Raw genomic sequence first — 22,947 nt, 5'->3', positions numbered from 1 at the left:
TCAAAGGTTTATCTTTAACCACAGCAAGGTTTGCTTTTCGAGATTAAGGTCTCATTAAGCTCTCGGGTATTATTGGCTCCAATAGTGTCAATAAATGTTAGCGGTGAGCAACGGTGATTGATGGAATGAAGGGTGTCGGCGCCCAGATTGCGGGGGACCATCTACATCGCTGGGCGCCAGGCGGCTGGAGGAGGTGCCCTGCACGCCCCTGCCCTTATCTTGCAGTGACAGGGCGTCCTCAGGAGTCAGCAGGGCAGGCCCGTGGTGTACCCGGCCTCTGTGTGCCACGCTGCAGCTGCCAGGCGGCTGCCACCAGACATAAAGGACGTTTATCTCAAAGGATCGGTCTGCACAGGGTCCTTGAGGTCTTTCTCCAGCCTGGCTCAGGTCTGCAGTATATCACCCTGCAGCCTACTGGAGCTCCGCGGGTGTGAGCCTGGTCAGTACCTGGATGGGAGACCTCCTGGGAAAGCTAAGGTTGCTGCTGGAAGTGGTGTCAATGGGACCAGTAGGGGGTGCTCACCCTGAAGTTTGTGTGGGTCCTAACGCCCCAGTATAGTGACAGGGACACCGTACTGTCAAACAGGCACCGTCTTACGGATGAGGAGTAAAACTGAGGTCCTGATTCTCTGTGGTCAGTGAAAATTCCAGGTCGTTTCTCAAAAAGAGTAGGGCTGTTACCCCTGTGTCCTGGCCAAATTGACCCCTGGCCTTTACCAGTCATGGCCTCCTAGTAATCCCCATCTATGAACTGGCTCCATCACTCTGTTCTCCTCCCCACTGAGAGCTGGTGTGTGGTGAGCATTCTGGCGCACTATGGCTGCCGTCACACCATCCAGGTGGGGGCTGCACACTGGTGGTGGTGGAGGGGATCCCCATTACCTGTAAAGCGCTTTGAGTGGAGTGTCCAGAAAAATGCTATATAAGTGTAAGGAATTATTATTATTATTTATTGTTATGGTTGTTATTATTATTATGTAGTTGAACCACGAATTAACCCAGCAGTGGGATCATCCGAATTCTTTGATTTCCGCTCGGGCTGCCTGTTAGCTGTTGATCTGCCGCTGTGGCCAGCGGGACCGGGGGCACTGTGCCAGCAGACAGGGCGAAATAAGCAAGGAGGTCTTCTGATTGCTCTGATCGTTAAAATGTCGCCGACGGACAACTCTGAAGTTGCACCAGCCCAGATCTCCGTAAGGCTGGTGTACAACGACTGCCGGCACTGCCCGAGTCTTCAGCAGCCCGCTGGACAGCCGTCGGCCTTCCGGGGATCGACTGCCTATCGCGTGCTTCCAATCCGTGGCGCGGATTTCGCTCTTTTAAACGTGCAGATCGCAAACACTCCTGATTCAGAATAAGAAACAAAAAACCTGAACACAGAGAGTGGCATAATTGCTCTCCGAGCCTCAGTGCTGCGGACAAGCCTCTAAATGAGGAGACGGCCTGTGAATAATCGGGTCACTTAATGCTCCCTTTTCTCTTTCCTTTTGAAGTCAAAACGTATTGCGTTGTTTTGGTGGGAGATCATGTCTGTCAAAGAGGATATATTAGTGATCGGATAAGATTCAGAACGGGTGGGCCTACGCTTCTCCATCCCCTGTGTTTAGTTTCTTGGCCGTCTGGTGTGTGGCACTCTCCCTGTTTCACCACCCCGGCTCCTGGCGCCGCAAAATCGCAGAAATCAAGCGCTTCCTCTTCAAACAGCTCGAGTCTGCTGGTCGGGCCAAAGTGCGCACAGACTGTAAAGCCTTCGAGGAAGCTCTTAAGCAATAAAATCGGGATATTTAGTTGCTCACGTCTTATCTTTGTAAAATGCAAATCTTTCTTTGTGTGTGTGTGTGAGGTGGGAGTTCTTCCACAGGACTTGACGTCACCTGCCGTTGGAGGTCTAATCAGATCTTTGTAAACAGTTTCTGTCAGGTGGGGATCGGTCAATGGGCTCTGTTCATCAGGGAAGAAACCGCTCGAAAAATCTTACAGGACCAGCTGGGCTGACCTGTTCTGAAATTGTTTTGTTCAGTATTTTCTAACATAACGGGGATGGCGCCATTCCCATCGCCAATATGCACGTAAGACATCTTTTAGATACAGACGCGAACATGTACCCAGGTTCCGTAAAACGCGCAGGGCATTATCTTGGTGCCCCAGACTTCGTCAACCCGCCACAATACCCGGAATACGGGCAGTATCATGTGTCGGGGCTGAATCTGGACGGGACCACTCAAACAACCACCTCCTGGCACTACGGACCAGCTCGCCAGGATTGGAGTGCTTATCCCCAGACACTCCAGAATGGCTTGTACCGCTTGAACGCATCACCCGGGACCGCTTACTGTCCGGCGGAGTACAGTCCCGGGCCTCAGTCAGAGCTAAGCATAGTTCAGGCGCTGAACACCAATTCCAGTGAGTGTCTTAACGCCAACAGCCCGTATTGTTACCAGTGGACAAATCGGAGTACGCCGACAGCTAACAACAGCTCAGGTAAGAAAAGAAATCCCCTTCGACAATCCGTTGGCATTATTTCTGTGCTTGTAGAGAATCGATTACTTTCAAGGGCGACTTCCATTCCTGCAGTGGAGACGCTGCAGGGACTGTCGAAGTGTTTGAACAGGAACGGGAAAGTGCGTGGGCGCTTACTTTTACAATCACGCGCGTTCTTCGTGGTCAGAAGAATTTTCAAGTTGGTTTTGTTCCGATTTCATACAAATAAAATCAGAAAGTGGTCTTCGGAAAACAATACGTCCAATATTTCCCGCAACAAACAATGGGCAATTTTAAAAATGCGACAACAAAGTTTGCGGGATAATGTTTGAAATGGCTAAAATGTTACTGCGCCTCCCCTCTCTGTCTTACACAACGGCGTGCGAGAGGCGGCTTGATCTCCTCGATACACTCACTGACTCCGACGCGAACAAATCCAACGTAAAATGTAAAGCAACGCCAGGAAACCGTTATTTTCAGCCGCAGTACAGTGAACAATAAATCAGAAAGCTCCTGTGCCCTGGTAATGAACACGTCACTCACAAATACATTGCAAGCATCTTCTTACATTGAATAAGATTCATGCCCTATAAGACTTCAGTCACGCAACTTTCAAAACTTTCATTTTGTTTCATTTCACTTCAGGTTTTGTTGTCCCTCGGTGTTTTCACTTCTATAATCACTATCTCTATCTCTGACAGAGCCGTGTTCTTCCAGTATTATTACTGTTATTTGTTTTTTCTGTGGGTTTTCTACTAACCACCATTGTGTACTCTTTAGAGAATGCTATATCGTCCTGCAACAAACAATTGTTTTTTTAGTCATTTTAAATATTAAAACTTGAATCCGTGGCCGAAAGCTGCCAATTTCCATACAGTTGCATTGCTTGTGTACCTCTAACGTTGAGATGAATTTAGGGTTTTAAGATTCGAAAGGCTGACTCGAACATGACCTTCTCCTTCCTATTTATAATGGTGACACTGTCGTCTCGTGTCATTTGCCAAACCGCTTTATACCATACGGTGTCGCGAGAAGCCGGAGCCTACCCGGCAAGCAACGAGGCAGGGCACACCCTGGACGGGACCCCAGTCCATCGCTGATGATGACATTGTTTGAGAATAAAATAAGAGAGCCATAACGAGGTGCGTCTCTCGCTATGGGGGTGAACAGGAGCCCGAATTCTGCATCCCCCCTCAATTACAGAGTAGTCTGTCCCTTCCAATTCAATTCAATTCAAGGTGCTTTATTAGCATGACCGATGGGTACAATTAAAAGCTTACACTATAACTATTCTCCCTCAAGCTAGGGGTCAAAGCCAGATTAGGCTAATCACTGTATTCGAAAATGTGTCTGATAAACTGTTCATTACAAAAAAAAATGTTTGATGTTAGTTGTACATTACGATGTTTTTTTTACTTACCGCAGGTATTAATTGACAGGTAGGAAACCTTTTAAATTCCAGCGTTTAAATGGACAACAGAAATCACATATCAATCTCCGGAGGGGAAAGGAGGAGAGCCGATTATCGCCGGCGATCCGTCCGCTCGCTTGCGGGGAGACCCTCTGGACAATCCGTTCGTTATCGGTGTAAAATGTTTGAGCTTTAATGTTTCAATAGTTCAGATTTTTAATTTTACTTTGGACTTCGCAAGTAACAAGTGAATAAACCTCACCCTGAAGTGGCTCAGGTTGAGCTGATTTCAAGTGAAACCAGAACTTTTTATTTACCGTCCGTCTGGAAAACTAAATGTACGTCTTAGTCAACATTTATTCCTTCACAGTTTTTGTTTTTCGTTCACCGGAGAATTTACTTCGTAGAAGCACAGAATCTATCGGTAAAATGTATTTTATTCTTATTTATTTGTTTAGCAGGTGCCCTTATTCGGGACCTCACAAAACCTGCAACAGAAAGTTCAGAAAATATATAAAGGGGAAAATATTCAGATAATAGTAACAGAAATGTGTGGAAACGAAAATGGCAGAAATAACAGGGAGGCAGGCAAATGTTAGAAGCAGTTTACAATGTCTACAGCGCTGAACAAAGTCCACCCGGATACACAGTCGTGTAACGAGTAAAAAGTGCAGTGATACACACGAGAAGCTGCTGTATTAACATAATCTGATCCACTAGTAACTGTCATCTGTTCCAGGACGTCGACTGTGTAAATACCTAAAACTATTTTTAACGGAAATGACGTGTAATTTGTTGCTATAAATTTATTTTACGCACAACATATTCCTGAGAATTTCCTGGATTATTCTAAATGAGTTCTGAGGTTGTTGATTCGCGTTTTTGAGTGAAATAGTCACTGAATATATATCATGCACATCAGAGGACCATCGGTTTTGAGTCTTGAAAGTTTTATAGGGATTAATACCATTTTTTAGTCTAACTGGGATTCGGTTGATTTATCGTTTAACGATTAATGAATACATTATAAGCAACTGATCAGAAAAGGTAGCCGGTGCCAGCGAGCGAACAACCCAGGAGCTATTTATTTCAGAAATAAAAGCGATCTTTCAGTGAGTTTAATGTTAGTGACGAAACCGGCTAAAGCACTCGACAGGCTTGACGTTCCAGCAATCACTTTAATGACGAGAAAGGAAACGCTTTTTTTCCCCTAAAAAAAAGATGCAGATTTTTTTTACAAAGGCGAAATTATTTTCCTGAATGAATTTGATAGATTTCATCGTGCAATAAAAAAAAAAGCTTTCGAACGCACGAACAATCAGTCAGGCGACGGAGGACAAGCAATGTGTGTCAAGACGAGTTCTGCTAGAAACGCCGCGAATATTTTCGTTAACAGGAGTGCAATGGTAAGGGGCATCTTCTCCTTATCACGATCTTACTGTTAGTGAACCCTTCTTTAAGTGTGTTAGATGCTTTATTTTTGTGTCCGGGTCCTGGGGTGAGGGCGGGCGAATTTGTTAAGACATAAAGACTCTTATATATTAAGACGAGCTCCCATGCAGGACACGCACGGTACTGACTGGATCTTTTATTTGTTTATTTATAGGGAAGACCAGAACGAGGGACAAGTATCGCGTGGTGTACACTGACCACCAAAGGCTGGAGCTGGAGAAGGAGTTCCGCTTCAGCAGCTACATCACCATCAGAAGGAAGGCGGACATAGCGCGGACTCTAGGACTGTCCGAGAGACAGGTGAGGTAGCCGCCCTAACACGCAGGAGAAAAGCGCGCCGAGACAGGGCGGATAAGTAGACCCCCCCCCCCCCCCCCTCACCTTTGTAACAATAGTGCTCATCCTACCATGCAGTGTGTAGGGATTTACAATGTGTTAATTTGTCCCCACACACAGGTGAAAATCTGGTTTCAGAACCGAAGAGCCAAGGAGAGAAAACTGAGCAGGAAGACGATGCTGCTCAGAGACGAAGCGGGGTCGGTCCCTCCCGGTTCGGAAGGGTCCAGCCCAGCCTCGGTGGCAGGTTCGACAATCCCGAACGGCGGGGAGCTGATTCCGGCGGAACACCTGCGCTTCCACCTGTAACACCCGGCCCCGGAGCGGTCACAGCCCGGGAGCGCCCGGCAGAAACACCAGAGACTGAAGGCCCTGTCCAAAACAGCCTCGTTAAATCGTCCATCTTGCGTCAGCAAGGGCATTCTGTAACTAATGAGAATGCAATGGTCACTTTGGAGTGATCGTGTAGGATATGCTTGTGTAAAACCTAACACGGCCCCACAACGATCAAATATCTTCTATTGAAGTATGAAACGGGGATGCACTACACTTCGGAGCAGAAAAGCTTTTGTTTAACCGAAACCAGCCCTAGTCATGTAGACGGTTTCAATGCTGCTCAGCGTTATGTTAAGTGGTGTGAACAGAGCCATGTTCCGATGAAACACAGCTCATGGTCACACTGCGTATCAAGAAACCGTTGTTGTTTTTTTCTGAATACAATGTAGGAAGTTCCTTTTTAAAAAAAAACAGCACTCCTTTAGTGTCAAATGTTCATGGGGCTTAATAATGCAGTGGATGAACTAGTCCCTGAACTACAGATGCTAAATTAAACTCCCAAGAGATATTTATCGTCATTAAGCTCGTTTTTTTTTCATATGCAGAGGCCATAATTGTAAAAAAAAAATGTTTACTCACGCTTTGATGTTGTTGTCAGTTTATTTTCTTGCGTTTACTGACAGCTACACCAGCTCTGTAAAACATACCAGGCTTAACAGTCCAGGTACTGTAGGTCTCCTCCAGAGAGCTGACTTTTCAGATACCATGAAAACCTTTGCACTGGCAGTGTACCTCTGTTTATGAAGGTACACATGAATGCTAAAGTGTAAATATGCTAGAAAATTATTTTATATGTGATAACTATATTTTTTATAATATTCAACAAACCTATGTGCTGTATAATTCAGACTTTTAATGAATACCTCATCAAAAAATGTGAACTCTGGGACAGCTTGCTAATATTACACTAATGCCAACAAACGTAGATGTCTTGATACTGAAGGATACAGTGGGACATGGGCATTAAGGCATATTCTAACTTCATAATGTGTACCATCATTTGTGTACAAAGTTTCATGTTCAAGCAGACTGCAGATATTATTTTATGTCATCATTGCTCAAAACAGGAAATACAGTACAAAGATTGCACTTGGCATTTTACAATTGCCAGTTGATTCTCATTTTAAAATACAACAAAACAATTCAACCAATTCCAAGACCTTGTCAAATATGTTCCTTCTTTTAAAAGTGTCTTCTGTATTGTGTGCATTTATATGCAGAGAAACAAAATATCATGTATATGATTTACTTATCTATACAGCATGAAGATATTTCCATGAAATACCAAAATATGGAAATGTGCTTAACATACTTGTAATCGCTAGCTCAGCTCCTCTAAGAATGTGATGCAAGTGTTAGGTTTAAATGTCAAGTCAAACGGTGTTTACAATGTAATTGCTAAACCCATCCTGGTATTTAAGTGTAATACTGTTATTCCATTAGTGTTGACAACATTCTACCATTTCATTTTTCAGAGTGTTCAAAATGAATGATTTGAAACTATTGTATCTTAGATAATTGATATAACATCTGTTGGGTGGTGTAACAATACTGTTAGGCCTACACATCAGAAATTAAAATAAGAATGACATTTCATGATTGTTTTGTTTTGAAATCTATTATAATATAGCACCTGAAGATGAAGATTTCTTAAGTTTAAATGCTTAAGCACGTTTTTAGTCATATTTCCACTCAAGCTGACAACAATATAATTTATTTTTTTGAAAATAATACTTCCAGGTTTGGTATGTTCAGAAACAAATGACTTGGCTTCCTCTGTGAGATTTGTCTGCATAGTTGGAAAAGCAATCGTTCAGATTCAGGGCTGTAATGGGCAAATGAGGTGTTTGTTAGACATCTTTTTTTTGCTGAATCTGCAATTCTTTAAATAAAATTCATTGTTTCCTCCAATGCACAGTACATGTCCTGAGAAATCAGTTCCCTTCTTTGCCAACACAATTGCATTGTTAAAAATGTGCAATCTGTATTGCACTCAGTCCTTGTACAAAATGTCTACCCTCAATTTTCACATGCATTCAGCTACAGATTTTCAAAAGCAAATCTAACACTGCTTCTGCAACACATAACCTGAAAGCCCAGGAATACGGTCCTGCACTGTAGCCAAGTGTTGGCTGAGCTTACCGTCGAGCACAGCGTCAGTCACATGCCTGAAAGATATGGGACCAGTCACTGGGTGTTTGTACAGAGCTCAACAGTTCAAAGGCCAGGACTGATTTAACCGGAAGTCAGGAACATTTGAAAAAGAGAAAAGAAAAGGAGATCGAACAAAAGAGAGTGCATTACCAACACAAGAAACCTTTTAATAATTTGTTATACCTCTGTTCATAAATGCATTTTGTACACCTTGATGCAATCTGGGTCAGTGAGCTCCAAAGTACTGCTGCCTCATTAGTCTTCGGTCCTGGGCTGAATTTTAAGTTGATGATCCTTCTATGCTCTCTGCGTGTTCTCTCTGAGTTTGTATGGGAATGCTTACAGTACTCCGGTTTCATGCTGGCTAGATTAATCAGTGTTCTTGAATTGTGGGTGTCTGGCTGGCCATCCCAACCAGGGTGTAGTTCTGTTTCTGGCCAGCTAGGCACTGGCTTGGCACAATCCTCTAGGAGCCAGATTATTTATGAGTAAGGGGTGGAAACACATCTGTCACTGCTGACATTCTGAGTTTAAAGGCAAAGTGAATCTGAATGTTATCCGGGCACTCTATGATATTCATTATATTATGATATGATCTCCAGACGAACAAGAAGATCTGTAGTTTACAAAACAATAAATAAACTTTTAAACCAAATGTCATCATAAAACAATCCAAGACACACGAATGAAACAAGCTATCTTCTCTGCACAAAATTCAATAGGTTTTCTCACTGGGAGCTGTTTCTCATGAAACGAAACTAGCTTTGCCTGTGGGCAGGTTGTTAGTAGGATTCAGCAGTATACTGCCGTTCCACTAGGAGGCAGTAGTGTATAAACTAGCCAAGCTGCAACACTAACAGCGAAATATTATCCTAAAATGTAACAAAGTCCAGGTTTAAGTGTAAAACTCCAACCTAACCAGCACTGTTTCTAGTGAGATGTTAATCTGACTGAATAACAATTGCAGTGATCAGAAGGAGGCACACCAGTGTTCAGAGTATTTTAATTTATATATACATTATTAAATATGATTAGCGTTATAATTCTAAAGTAATATTTTGAGAAGCTACCCAGTGTTTTTCCTTGAAGAACACTGTGCAAACTCTGACCGTACCTTTCAATTTACATTTAAACATTTTAAAAGGGTTTAATACACTGTTGCTACAAAGTATATTTTATGAACTGCTGGGTAGATTTAATTCAACACCCACGTCCCCCCATCCCAAATCACACACGCACGAAAGCAAAACTACACAGGAGAAGATCAACCGTCGATGGTACAAATAAGGACCAAGAAATTAACAAATGGATATGTTGGCTTCCTGGAAGAGCATCAGACATGTTTGAGGAACCCGACACACCGCCTAGAAAGTGGTCTTTTAAGACCTCAGTATACTGTATATCTGAAAGTGGAGAACCTGGAAGACGAAAGAAAAGAATCTGCATCTCCGATAGCAGCCTTTCCTGCTAGCAATGTCAATGTCAGAAAACAACACCAGGGTTACAAACGGGAAAAAAATGAAAGCAACGGAGACTTAGCGGCAGGGGCCGATTAGCAAAGCAGAGCCGCTCGCAGGTGTCTCCTGTCAAACTATCCGGGCACGTTCTGCCACCGGTGCTGATAGGGAGACCAGAATGTGTAACAATGCAAATGTATTTTCATGAATTGTTGTTTGAGCCGTACCCGCAACACGTCTTTCCCGTGAAGCACAGACCTACCTGTGGCTGTACTGTAGGTTGTAAAATTTTAACCCACGATGTCACTGGCATACGCTGCACGTTAAAGGTCACATGCTGTAAAATATTAAATATGTATTGAAATTGCCTACCTAATGACCTTTAACGTTTTAGTTGAATAAAGAAATCTTAGAAAATTCTACATCTCTTTAAAAAAAAATTTTTTTTACATTTTAAAAGCGAATGAAATAACACCTTATTGCGAATTTCAACGGAGAGCACTGGACATCTTCGACGTCAGTCATAGGCACAACCGAGGGAACTACTGAAAGCTGAAAGGTCAAACAGAAAAGGCCTAAAATGTCGAAAAACGTCGGAAAATCCCCGTTTCTTTTTTTTTTAACACAAAAGTCTTCCCAATCTGCATTTAGGATAAATACTGTGATTTGTTTTCAGTACCGATATTCTTGAAAAACACGGCACACTGAATCAAGGAAAACTGGATAGTTGACCCATTGTCCTCATTGTTGTGAAAATCAGTTGTTTTTTTTACTGAAAAACCGCATAACTCCAGACTTTTGGGTTATGGTGTTCTTGTTTGTAAAAGAAATGTTATGATTTGTGGGAGAACTAAGTATAGGCTTAGTCAAACTTAGAACCTGGATAACAGGCCATTATAGGATCTGGATTTGATCTTTAAATCAATTGATTCACTCAGATATTACCAATCAAACAGATGTTGACTACCCTGTCTTAGAACACAACATAAAATTAACTTTTGATCAAAGTACGTATAAATCCAGTCAGCTCCAGGAATAATAAGAACATCCATCAATTTTATTAACATAACTTAGTACTGCAATTTGATGAACAAAGTAATATACACTTAATATAATTTTTGTACAAGATATGCACTATACAGATATTGGAAAACACAATTCACAATAATACTCACAGTAATATATAGTAGATGATCCAAATAACTTACGTATTCTAAATCAATGCAAAATGCACCTTCTGCACAACAATGGTCCTTTCATAATAACGGACTGAAAAAAATACCCTTAAAACAAAACAAAAGTCTTGTTGGTAAACAAAACGTGCTGTTGAAATAGAGATTACAATCTCACATCGTTTTAACAAAATATCACTGCCATTATTGCTACTACTAACTGCTTTTCGTCATTTCATGGGTGAGCTGGTTTGATGTTTATCGCTTTGTTGTCCCGATACTGTTCCGTCTCAAGCTACGACGGAAAAACGGTAGATGTTGTTTCTCTGAGCTACTGATTTTCAAGCCGTTGCCCAATGGCTTATATTGTACGGGCGGAGGCTGGGAAGCTACCCCCGTTAGAGTATCACAGTCCCACTGTAACTCCAGATGCCTGAAAAGTAATTACTATTATAATTATAGTAAGCAGCAGTAGGATAGAATACATCTGAGCCTGTCTGTAGTAACCAGGCCATACCAACTAAGGTAAAGAGGCAGGAAAGGCACTTTGAAGGAGAGGGTGCGGTATTAGGACGAGCAGTGAATTTAACGACGATTGGCCAGGTTGTAAGTCGTTAGGCACTGTAAACTGCACAGCATGGTCACCTGTATACAAGCGCCTGTCGAGGGATGACGCTGTTGGAGAACGGACCGCCGCGGCGGTTGCGTGGCGGCCGTGTTTTCCTTCACTTTTCTGGGCAGTGCGCGCCGCGTCCACGAAACCCGCGGGCACCGCACGTCCACGAATTCCGAAAGCGTGAAGTGGATCAATACCGTACATTAGCGTACAAAAATAAATTAAAGAAGACCGCTCAAAGAGGCACGAGAAGACCGCCCGCAGAGCGACTTCTGCGCGCCGAGGTCCACCGCCTCGCTTCGCCTTCGGAGTCCGCGGCAGGTAGCGCTCAGGTGACGGCCTCCTGCCGCCCTTAGGCGGGGTTTCTGACGGACCCCGAGCACAGGCTGTGCTGGGGAGAGGAGCGGAGCGACGCCGCCTCCCTCAGCTGCCCGTGGGACGAGGGACAGGTGTCCTCCTTCAGGTCCCCCGAGCTGACGGACGAGTCCTGCTCCGGGTCCCCGCTTCGCGACCTCTTCTTGTCTTCCTCCTTCTTCCACTTCATGCGCCGGTTCTGAAACCAGATCTTGATGTGCCGCTCCGTCAGGTTGAGCATCACGGCCAGCTCCACTCGGCGCGGCCGGGAGATGTACTTGTTGAACAGGAACTCCTTCTCCAGCTCCAGCAGCTGGGCGCGCGTATAGGCCGTCCGCGTCCGCTTGTTTTCCTCCGGCTCCACCATATAGGTCCCACCTGCGCCACAGAGACACCAGAACAGCTTAGAGCAGGAGTTCCCAGTCCCGGTGAGCAGCGCAGCCGCTGTGGTAACTGGGGTGTTGGTCTACTCTGTGACTAAGCCCTGTTACAGTGTATGTGGTCTGTGCTCACGGGAATCTCGCGCTGCGGGCGCTGCTTTTATGTGAAGGGAGACTCCCTGCTATACATGAATGGGATAATATACTGTATACGATAACTGTCTTGTCTGGTCTGTGGATGAACAGAATGTAATATAATTATTACGTTGTTTGTCAGCCAGTGGTGAAATATTTTTGGCAGCGTGTTTGAATTTTTTTTAACTTATTTTGGATAGTACGATGACATCCGAGAGATTGTTAACTTTGTATGAAACAATGTGCTGTGCATTATAAAATAACTTTGTTTTCTTTTCCATAAGGCACTGGGACTGGACTATTGCCTGGACTTCTTCCTTTTTAGCAACAAGGCCGAGTCACAGATTCTACGCCAGCCTCTGCCTGAGACCCGCTTCGCCGGACAGTTCAGCAGGGGGGCCTAGACCTGATCCTGGTGCACCACACCGCACACACCAGCTAATTTCTGCTCCAGCCGAGCCCCCAGTTACACAATTAAACCCTTCATTGACTTGATAATAAGAAATCTGAACGGTTTGTTCCCAGCTCCCACGCGTGTTGGAGCTTTGACCGTTGTAGTTTGTAAGCGAAACAAAATCCCAGGCTTGTGACTCGAAACAAAATGCAAATATATCATTCTAGAATTACCTTTTTCAGATCAATTGAGGCTTCAGTGATCTAATGAAGGGGGGCTGGGATGAAACCCAGTGTGTGTCACCAGGTCCAGGGTGAGAACCGAGGGCTTAGACAATATTTGGCTGGTGCTCCATGTTTCTGGCTGAGATGAGCTCCAACCAAGTGGGGTTTGTGTAGGAAACTATCCATTCACAAGGGTAAGAACTCGTAAAAGTGATCACTCGTAAGTAGGCGCACAGTCTGCTCCAGTGAGGTTATTCGGAGCTCACCGACAGATCGATAACTCGAATGCTTCAACTCCGAAAACCACGGGTTGCAGAGACCATGGTAAAACGTTCGAATAATTCATTTGAAAAAATAAAGCGTTAATCATGACGACTAATTATTAAGAAAAGTGCTCTGGTGTCTAGATGTACGGAGTTCGTCCCTAATTTCCATTAAGTCCTTATTGCAGATGGCAATCGTCTAAGTAGAATTTCCTAATGCATTTAAACTTCAGTTTGTAAGAAACTGCATCATTCAATTGCTCAGTGATTTTCTGTTGTCTTTTCACCCATCAAAGGTAGTATTTCAAAGATACGAAATTATAGTATGACTGGGGGAAAAAGAATCGCCTTCAGCGTGTGTGTGTTTTTTTTAGCATTTAGTATATATTTTATGCGATATTTTAAAAGAACAGCAAACGGAGCTGCGAAGCGCATTTCTTAAAGCTACAGGTTTAAGACATTTTAGTTGTCATTGCTATGAAGTTGATCCAGACTTTATAGGCAACAGATCAAAACGTGACTTTAAAATGTCCCAGATGGATGTTTTAATATGGGGATCGTGATTGGCCGAGATCGGGTCTCTTTATTACCCTTGTAATATGATTAGATTTTAAAAATGGTCAGGTTCGATATTAAAATAGTGAATTTGGACAATCAATTATACCGTAACCTGCCGAATGAGACATTCCATGGCTGCAATTGTAAAAATAAATTAAGCAAAAACTAACGATAAATTAAGCCGTTTTAAAAGCCAATGAAACGTGCCTCATTAGTAAAAGATTAATCATGTTTCCAGGCCAAAATAAATTAGGTCATTTTCCTAATGAATCGTTTGGAATTTCTGCCTTGGGGTATTCACTTTTCCAATCGGTGCAGAATTGGGTATTAAGTTTTTACTTAGAGAAATCGGCTCGGACGCACAGACCGACGGGATATTACTTATTCCGACACAGCATCTAATTTTAAAAAGACAATATAGAAGTTCAATTCACTGTGATTAAATAATCAATTCTACGACGGTTTCGATGGCTAAACTAAAATGGTTTGCGTCTAATTGTTATGTAAATAAAAGCTCAATTTGTTCACAACAAAAAATGCCAAAGTAAAAACACCATCCACTAAATAACAATAACCGTAATTACAGCCCATTCCCCTGAGTTCACACTTGCCGATTTAGCCACCTAGACTACAATGATTTCTACCAACATTGAAAACAAATTTAGAAATCAATGGAAATCAACGTTACTGCAGCCCAAACACGACATTTCTCCTTGTAACCCTTTTAAAGGAACTTGTGTTTATAAAGCGTTTTACCGTCGCACAAAAAAATAAAGATTCCGGAGTGAACGGTGAGCGATCAATTTAAAGCAATATAACTGAGCTTTCTTTAATATGCAAGTCGCCCGTTTATAATTTACACGAATTTAATTTGATTGCGTTGACCAGCACTCTTCCCAGGAAGGTGTCAGAACTAGTTCGGGTGGGGAGCTGCGTCAGCACGCGTAGGCCACAAAGGAACAAGTAGGTTTATTCCACGCTGACAAGAAGAGACACGAAGTGGAGACTTCACCCGAAGAAGGCTCCACAGCCGAAACTCGACGTCTCTTTTCCTTTCAGCATGGAATAAACCTGGACTCGTTTCGACGACAGAACCTCGGGTCTCACCATTGGGATCGGAGTGAAGGGCAGTTTGGTACAAGGCGCTCTAGCCGTCCATAGTGCTAATGGTTCCACAACCATTAGGCTTGTCTCCACATAGTCTCCGAGATCCACCCTGCTCAAGGGGATACTCAGAAATTTGCCCCAAGCAGACTTATTTCGGAAAAAGTTCAGTGCTTGGCAGCAGCCTGTATGAGTACTGCTGTGCTTTTCAACAGCCAACCGCTGGAAGCCGTGAGAATATTAAAAATCAAATTCACTTCATTTCTTTAATACTTACAATCGAGTCGTTTTATTCCAAAAAGGATATGAAATGGTATCGAACCGTCATGCTAAAGCCAACGAAACCTTAATACAATAGTTCCGTTTCTGCTGGTTCCGACAGCTGTCGGCCGTGATTCGGTGGGATTTCCCTTTTAAAATGTGTCACCTGTTGCTCATTTGAAAAATGTGACATTTTACAAGATATTGAAATCCACACTGGAGATAAGTAAAGGCATATCGTCATGAAGAACAGCTTTTAATTTATTGTAGTTACTGTTGGTATTTTCACCATTCGGGTAAATCATAATGTTAATTAATATTATGGTTAGTTTTGTAATTGTATAAATATATGATCTGTTTTTTTAAAGATAACGATGGCTAATATTGCCAATCACTGCAATACACGATGATGCACATTATGACGCCCATTTATAGCATTCTAATACTAATACATTGTTCATCAAACGACATAAATTGTGTTTAATACTGCTTATATTATAAATAATTTTGCAGCCAAAAAAAAACAAATTGAAACGAATTATTACGCTATTAGAACTATAATTGCGAACTTTTTCTTCAATACTTTACAACTTAAATGCCAGCTGTGAAAATCTCCAAATCAGTCTAAGAAAAGCACAAATTTAGGATTTCTACAAATATGTCATTATTAAACTGCGGTAAATGGTTTTAAGAAGCCATAACAGGGTGTTTAAAAAAAATGATTCCTTATTTGAATTCAGTGCCGTTTTCTTCCAAAAAAAAATCACGTTTTTAGCCGACTAGCAGAACAGGTAGTAAGTACAATGCAGTATTTACAGTAGAGGTGTGTGTGAAAGTGTAGACCACGCACTGTACGATAAGAACCTAAAGGAACAATACTGAAATTATCTGGATCCACACTGCAATAATGCTATCGAAACCTGCACACTGTTTTGGCAGTGCCCTGTAAGGGCTAATTCTTCTCCGTGTTACCGCTACTGTTTTTCTTGTTATAGATGTTTTTTCAATATGATTCACTTGTACATTTATTTTAGGTCAATGGACGTTTGAATGAATACAGAAGCAGATAAAAAAAACGAAGACATAAATGCGTATATTTTGTTAGTGCTAAATAAATAAAAAACGGATGGCCTTTTAAACCAATAAGACAGAATACATTCTGTGCCTTGCAAGGCATGTGTGGATAAAAAGCTCTACTTTGTTTCAGTGCGAAACCTGCGAGTTCTTAACCCGAGCTCTTAGATATTTCGCTCCTGAAACTTTTAGAAAACTATAATCGAATCCGCACCTATCTGGAAAGAGCTGGAGTGTTTTTAAAACTCGCTGAAGCTCTTACAATGTGTATGGGCCTATACAGAGAACTGTACATATGGATTTCAAAAGAGACGCGAAGATATAGACCTCACATTATTTAAAATCTTGATGTGTATTACCAAGTCCCTTTATTCAACAACTGATAGGGACGTATTAAATAAAGACCTTCTGGAAGCTATAACTGTGCACATAAGAGAGCTGCTTGCTAGCCCGATTTTTGTTTTTACCTCTGTATCGCTTTCTCTTAGACTATTTGGTTCAATTTTTCGTGAGAGTGCAATTCATACTTTGATAATTTAATTCTACGTTTTGTTATGGATGTAAAGCTAAATGGATCCTAACGCACAGTTGACACATTCAGAGAATTTGTCGAGTCCGTGACAGTACTTGTCCCTCGTTCTGTTCCAGTTGGATTCGGGATAATGCAGACGTTAATGAGCTCACCTGTACTGGTCCAGGCACATACAGGCCAAGTGTCTAGATTAATACAGAAATTTAATTTTTGCCAATCAATGATAAAACAATGGCCCTATATTCTTATACACTGTAACTAAGCCGCGCTTGAATTCAAGTTAAGGAAAAGAAAACACTTAGAACGTCATGAATAGATCAATTAAACGTATATAAAGGTATACATTGTCATCATTAGTGCTTACTTTTGTGTCAGTTTGCAGTATGCAGTAAATGCAGTATGTACAGTACATTTCTGATCTACATTATTATATCTCTTTTCTTTTTACTACGGTTTTCTTGTATCGTTTCCCCGTTCGAAGAACCCGCTTCTGTTTCAGCACGCAGGCCTGCGGGTATTTCTTTCCCCCTCCAGTACAAGGACTGCTCTCTCACACGGTAGGTTTTTGGATACAAAACTCGGAACTGGGTGACACACGCAGGCAACAAGTTCTCCAAGCCTCAGCGCCACGCAACCTGCAGGTGCCGGACGCGGAGCCCGGCTGGGACGGGGAAACCGAACCGGCTCTTCTGATAATCCAGGGGGAGCAAGTGTTGCGCATAATGCCGAGACACGAGGCTTTTACCTGTCCACTGGCCTTTCCAGGTGTGTGCGTGGGACTTGGTCGATTTCATCCAGGGAAAGGGCAGCTGGAACCGGCTGCGCTCGTCCAGCAACGCCAGGTCCGCGGGGTCCCCGTAACAGCCGGCCTGCTGGTGGGGCGGCGGGGGCTGCTGGGGAGGGTGGTGAAGGGGTGACACCCCGGGGTCCTCTCCCATGAGGGGCATTTCGTACGGGGAGATGTCGGGAAGGCTGGGCTGCTCGAGACCACAGAGGGGGGACGCGGAGTAGGGCCCCTGCTGCTGCTGTCTGCCCATGTAGAGGCAGGGCGGCGGGCTGTGGCTGTAGTCCTGGCTCTGTGGTCTCTGGAAGGCGCAGGAGTCCTTGTACAACTGAGCCGAGCCATAGTAGTGCTCCTCTCTGTTCATGGCTGCCGGTGCCGAGGGCTCTACGCCAGCATGTATTTGGCCAGGCTGGACGAGGCGCGGGTGGTATCTTTCCAGTCCCCCCTCGGCTTGCGCCTGTGCAGGTCTCACGTTATAGGCCCATATAGGTGTGTCTGCGCCGCCATGTGATAGCCACAGCACTCACCTATTGGTTTCACTCCGCACAGAAAGTCAGATGACAAACTTCCAGCAGCTCGGATCCCCCCCCTTCCTCTCTCGTTTCTGCCCTGCAGTTGGATAATAATGGAAAATCTGTCCGTGTGCCAATCAATCGCTTGGGCAAACATCAACGTTTACAAGCAGGCACTGAGATAGACCTATGTGTCAAGCCCCCGCCCCGAGAATCCAGGTGGAGAGATACCCGTGGAGCGCCCGAAGTGGGAATCTGCAGCCTGGAGTGTCAGGAGACTCGACCGCGGAGATCAGGAGGTGCTGTTGGCTGTCCAGCTCGCAGACCGTCACACATTAAGGAAAGAAGGAAAGATTATACCTGATGAAGGCGTGGTTCCCTCCAATTCTTAATATTGGCACTTACGGTGTATTCCTATTTAATACATTACCGTGTCTCTCACGGCCAGAGTTTCTTCATGAGGCTCATACTACAGTATATTTCTGATTCGATAGGTGTGTCCATGAGAGACCAGCCTCAAGTTAGTGGAGAGGTCCACCTGTCAGATCGGGGTTGAAGTTGATTTATTTTTTTTGAAAGCAGTAGCATTTAGAAAGGCGTGCCGTTCTGTAACTACTCTGGGTGAACCGGGTCCCCCCACACACACACACACAAACCATCCCAATGTGGTCGAAAAGTGAAAAGTCACCTGGAATTGTAGCCGTAAACGGTTTGCCTCCCAGCGACGTCATTCAACCATTTACTTTTATTGATAAAAAAAAGGCATTGCGGCGTTATCAATATAGCGACCGATAGCGAGCTCATCGATCACGCTGGGGAGAGCTGCGAGGAATCCGTCTCGAATGTGTTGACCTGCGGCGATAACCCGCGCGGATGTGGAGGTGGTTGGCTTGGAGACGGGGACACGCGGGGGCGGGGAACGGCCGTGGGGGGACAAAGATCATATTACTAGCCGAGCTCGTCAGGGCTCTCTCTCACAGCCCGACTGTTTACACTCCTCTCTCGGTATAATTGTACATTTCTGAAAATTTGTACCCATTAAAATGCTTCATTTAACTCCATTTAGGCATTTAATCTCCGGTGACATGGATATACTTTTTTTTTTAAAAAAAAAGTTAAACAATGTAGCCTTACCCGTGTTCTGGGGCCATTCAAGCAGAGAGAGTTACTGACCGGAACAACCCAGTCTGTAAATAACACAAAAGACCATTTACAGAAGACCGAATACTGAAATACTAAAAAATGCATTTTTAACATTCGTGTTATTGTTTTTTTTTCTTCCAGGGCGATACGATGCGCACATCTATTGAAACAACTCTTTATTTGTAGTCTTCTTCAGCCCCATTATACAGCACAGCTGTTTCTGCTAGGAGGAGAGCAGCAGGGCCCAAGCTGACCCATTAGGCGATTACTTTCTCGAGCCATTTAACTGCGGCTCTTATGGATAAATAAACAAGGGAGCTGTAAACCAATTATAGTATGGTTGGCGAAAAAGTACTTTATTAGTGTGAATTACTGATATAGAGAGAGAGAGAGAGATTCTCCTTCCGGCGGAAACCAGAGAGCAAGGCTGCGCGTGGTCTTCGCCCCAGTCGTGTAACGTTTTGCCCCCTTTTTGTGTCCCCATTAAACAAGACGGTAAACAATCAGAGACGGGGTCGCGAAACCAGAACCAGAGCGTAAAAATGGAAAGAGGAGGAGAACTAAACGGAGACGACGGCCACCCTCGCACAGGGGGCTGTGGGGAGGGCCGAGACAAGCCGTCCCGCCCTTTCAAGGCGCGGCTGACGGCGATCGACGGCTTACTCAAGTTTACTTCAACTCAAACGACCTACATTAGGCCACACGTTGACCACACTCTTGTTTGTAATCTTTCACGCGTTGTAAAGCCTGTTCTCTTGTTCTTGTTCTCTTGTGGCCCCCCGTGAAACCGCTCCAAGTCTGTAGTGTGCGCACCTGTTGACCCGCCCGAGTACTGTTACATAATATCAGAAAGAAGTTTACGAAAATATACACATTTCATATACAGCTTCCATAGAGCGGCCGTTGTGGTGTTACCTCGGGGTTTCTTAAAATTAGTATCGCCAATTCAAAACGCAAAACCCTCGTTGAATTCGAGGACCGTATTTGTTCAAGGAAAAAGAAACACCATGTCTAATCCGCAGCTTAGTGCGTACGGGGCACTACGACAATGTTCACCGTGTTATTTAATGATTTATTTGGTCAGTCGTATTGTATTCAGTTTGAGTACCCGGCCAGTAATATAATGAACCTTTCTATAACAACTTAATGGGAACTCAGCTCGAGGCTATAAACTAAAAGTAAATTCATTCCACTCACACGGGTCCATTTAATGTCGCTTAATGGTATTTATATTTGATCATCGTTTTAAAATTAAGGAAACTGTTAACAGTAACTACGTTTACAGAAGGGGCAATGTAATTGCCGCATTTGAACCGTAAATACGATAAAGCATTTAACGAGATTTACAAAGAAAGGGCAAATCCGCATTATGGTTTAAGTGATTCTAAAAGGCTGGAGAGGATCATTAACTGAACGCAAGTCTAGGGAGCTGGAGTCGACTCAAATGAACACCTTAGCCTTTAGTCTTCATGTAAATTAGCCAGAAGTAAACGAATGTACTTCAGTTTCGGCTCTGCTTGTTGTAATGAAGACATTTGCATAGCTTTTACATGTCCCTTTCCAACCACCGAGGCCGTTGGAAGTGAATGATTTATAAGCACGTACGTAAGCATAGCACGTGTATTGTTAATAGAAGGATGCAGACAAAAATCAATGTGAAATAATACCGCTTTCACACTTCTGAAAATCATTTGATCTAAAAAACTCTCCTTCTTCGTCTTCGCGACCTGAACCCACCAGCGAGAGCGCGATGGCCGAGGTGCAGCCCAGCACCTAGCTGGGATTACTAGAACACGCCATGATTTATTGTTCTGCGGTTTCCCTTTATAAAACGGACAAAGCCCCTCCTGATAAAAACTGACATGTATCAGAAATACTGAAAAGTGATAAAAACCTGCTTGCCCAGTGGCGACAGCGCTCTGCCTTAGCAAACAAGGCCAAAGAGGCAGGCTAACGCCTGTGGAATGTTAATGGCTTTTTAATTGATATAATACAGCTTTGCCAAGTGGCAAGAGAAAGGCTGGAGTCGGTTTTTAATCACCTGCTTCGGAAAGACGCACAAGGGCCCTTCGCGCACTGCTGAGCCATAAAGGGCACGATGGCCAACCACCCGGGCCGACCCGCGCCCCTCCTCTCTCTCCCCGCGTTTTAACGCGCTGGGAGTCGGAGCCCCTGTTCCCAGCCGTAGGGAACGGCCGAAGAGATGAGAGATTAGGGACGTCTGCGGGGAATACCAGCGGTACTCGCCCGTTCCCTACGACCTCTGAAGCGTCCGGAGGGCCGCGGGGCACCGGCTGGAAGACGGTTCCACCCACCCACTCGCCCACTCACCCGGGGGAGGACAGAGGGGGCCAGGAGGCACAGCAGCACAGGGAAGGCGAACCGCGGAGGTTACATTCTCCCTGTGTCCCCAGCCGGGGGAAGCTGTCAGGTTCAGAAAGAGCGGGACCGAACGAGACCATCTCTATGTACTTGATGTAGTGGATGTGTCTGAGACGGGTATTAAATGCGTCTTTCACCCCCTCGTAGTCACGGCTGAAGGCGTGAATACAGCCGAGTGTAAAGATTGGTAAAATAACAGCTCTTCAAAGTATTAAATGAGACACGTCCAAGGCACCCCGTTAAGCAAAGTCATTTACCCTTTTCTCTCTTCCAATGCGGGTAATTAACTCAATTTAATTTAATTTTCCATATGATTTTGCCGGTGCGCCCTGCCCAGGTGGTTATAGCATTGCCTTGCTGTCTGAATGTAAATACACCCATGTAAAACCCTTGGGATAAAAACAGATTATATATATATGCGTGAATATATAATTAGTTACTAATCAGTGAATTCTTAATTCTTTATTAATCGCGTAATTGATTATAATTGAGCGCGACACTGTAGCGGTCGGCTAGAGCAGGGGTCTACGCATCTGGTTACTTATTCAGAGTTTTATTTATCTTGTTTCTTTATTCTCCAGTGTCAAAACCGCCCGACTCCAAGGATACACTTTCCAACAACTTCAGCACGCAGACCTGTACACGGCCTCCCCTCAGCTTGCTTTCTGTTATGTCTAGGTGGGTCGCTGCGGTCAGCATGCGTAGACTGCAAAGGAACAAGTAATAGGTTTATTCCCTGCTGAAAAAAAGAAGAAAGAGAACACAACGTTTCGGCCGTGACACCTGAAGAAGGCTCCACGGCCGAAACGTTGTGTTCTCTTTCTTTTTTTTTCAGCATGGAATAAACCTATTACTTGTTCCTTCTGTTATGTCTAACCGAGCAGCTCTTACTGAAAAGTCTGTGTCTGTGTCACCTGTGTCTGTTTAGAATTCAGTTCGACTGAATTCTAAACAGACACAGGTGAGGATGACAGGCAGTGTATCAGTGTATCAGTGTATCAGACACTCCCACACAGAGAGTGATTTTGTTTCCCTTCACACCTGAACGAGGGCAGGTGGGTATCTCAGAAACTGGTCCAGGGTTGAATCCGTGTACGAATCCCATGTGACCTTTTGAAATCTGAAAGCAAACCGACACTATCAACGAGGCTGCGATTAGGAACTCGACCCGAGCAAAAGCAAGAGACCGTGTTCCTGCAGAACCAGGGTCTTAAACTGCTGCTAAAAAAAAAAACAACCATGTTGATCAAGACACCCACAGCGTGTGTGTGCGCAGACGGCGAAGGACTGGAAGGACTAAGCAATGATAATATGCGGTTTTTTTTAATGGGGGGGCCGTACAGCTGATGAGACGCTGCGGAGCGAATGACCTGTCTTGCGCCGCCTGCTGGGTAAAAGCCTTCGAAAAATCAAGAAGGCAGACAACGAAGGA

General features: G+C 44.0%; 2 protein-coding genes across 2 annotated transcripts; one reads left to right on the top strand and one right to left on the bottom strand.

Annotated features, from left to right (window-relative positions):
• The first annotated feature begins 1,851 nt into the window (after positions 1–1,851).
• Positions 1,852–7,927, top strand: LOC102685036 (homeobox protein CDX-2). The gene is made up of 3 exons (XM_069189962.1): positions 1,852–2,481; positions 5,499–5,644; positions 5,801–7,927. Exons 1-3 carry the CDS (start codon positions 2,064–2,066, stop codon positions 5,987–5,989), a joined length of 753 nt encoding a protein of 250 aa, XP_069046063.1. The 5' UTR covers positions 1,852–2,063; the 3' UTR covers positions 5,990–7,927.
• Positions 7,928–10,958: 3,031 nt separating this feature from the next.
• On the bottom strand, positions 10,959–17,996 carry pdx1 (pancreatic and duodenal homeobox 1). Its single transcript, XM_006628022.3, has 2 exons — positions 17,440–17,996; positions 10,959–12,147 (listed from the first exon to the last, which is right to left on the bottom strand). The coding sequence occupies exons 1-2, from the start codon at positions 17,840–17,842 to the stop codon at positions 11,768–11,770; spliced, it is 783 nt and encodes a 260-aa protein (XP_006628085.1). The 5' UTR covers positions 17,843–17,996; the 3' UTR covers positions 10,959–11,767.
• Between the last annotated feature and the right edge of the window lie 4,951 nt (positions 17,997–22,947).

Source organism: Lepisosteus oculatus, chromosome 5 (genome assembly GCF_040954835.1).
Source record: "Lepisosteus oculatus isolate fLepOcu1 chromosome 5, fLepOcu1.hap2, whole genome shotgun sequence".
NCBI lineage: Eukaryota > Metazoa > Chordata > Actinopteri > Semionotiformes > Lepisosteidae > Lepisosteus > Lepisosteus oculatus.
Note: the sequence above shows the minus strand (reverse complement) of the source record. Positions and strands in the feature narration are given on the sequence as shown.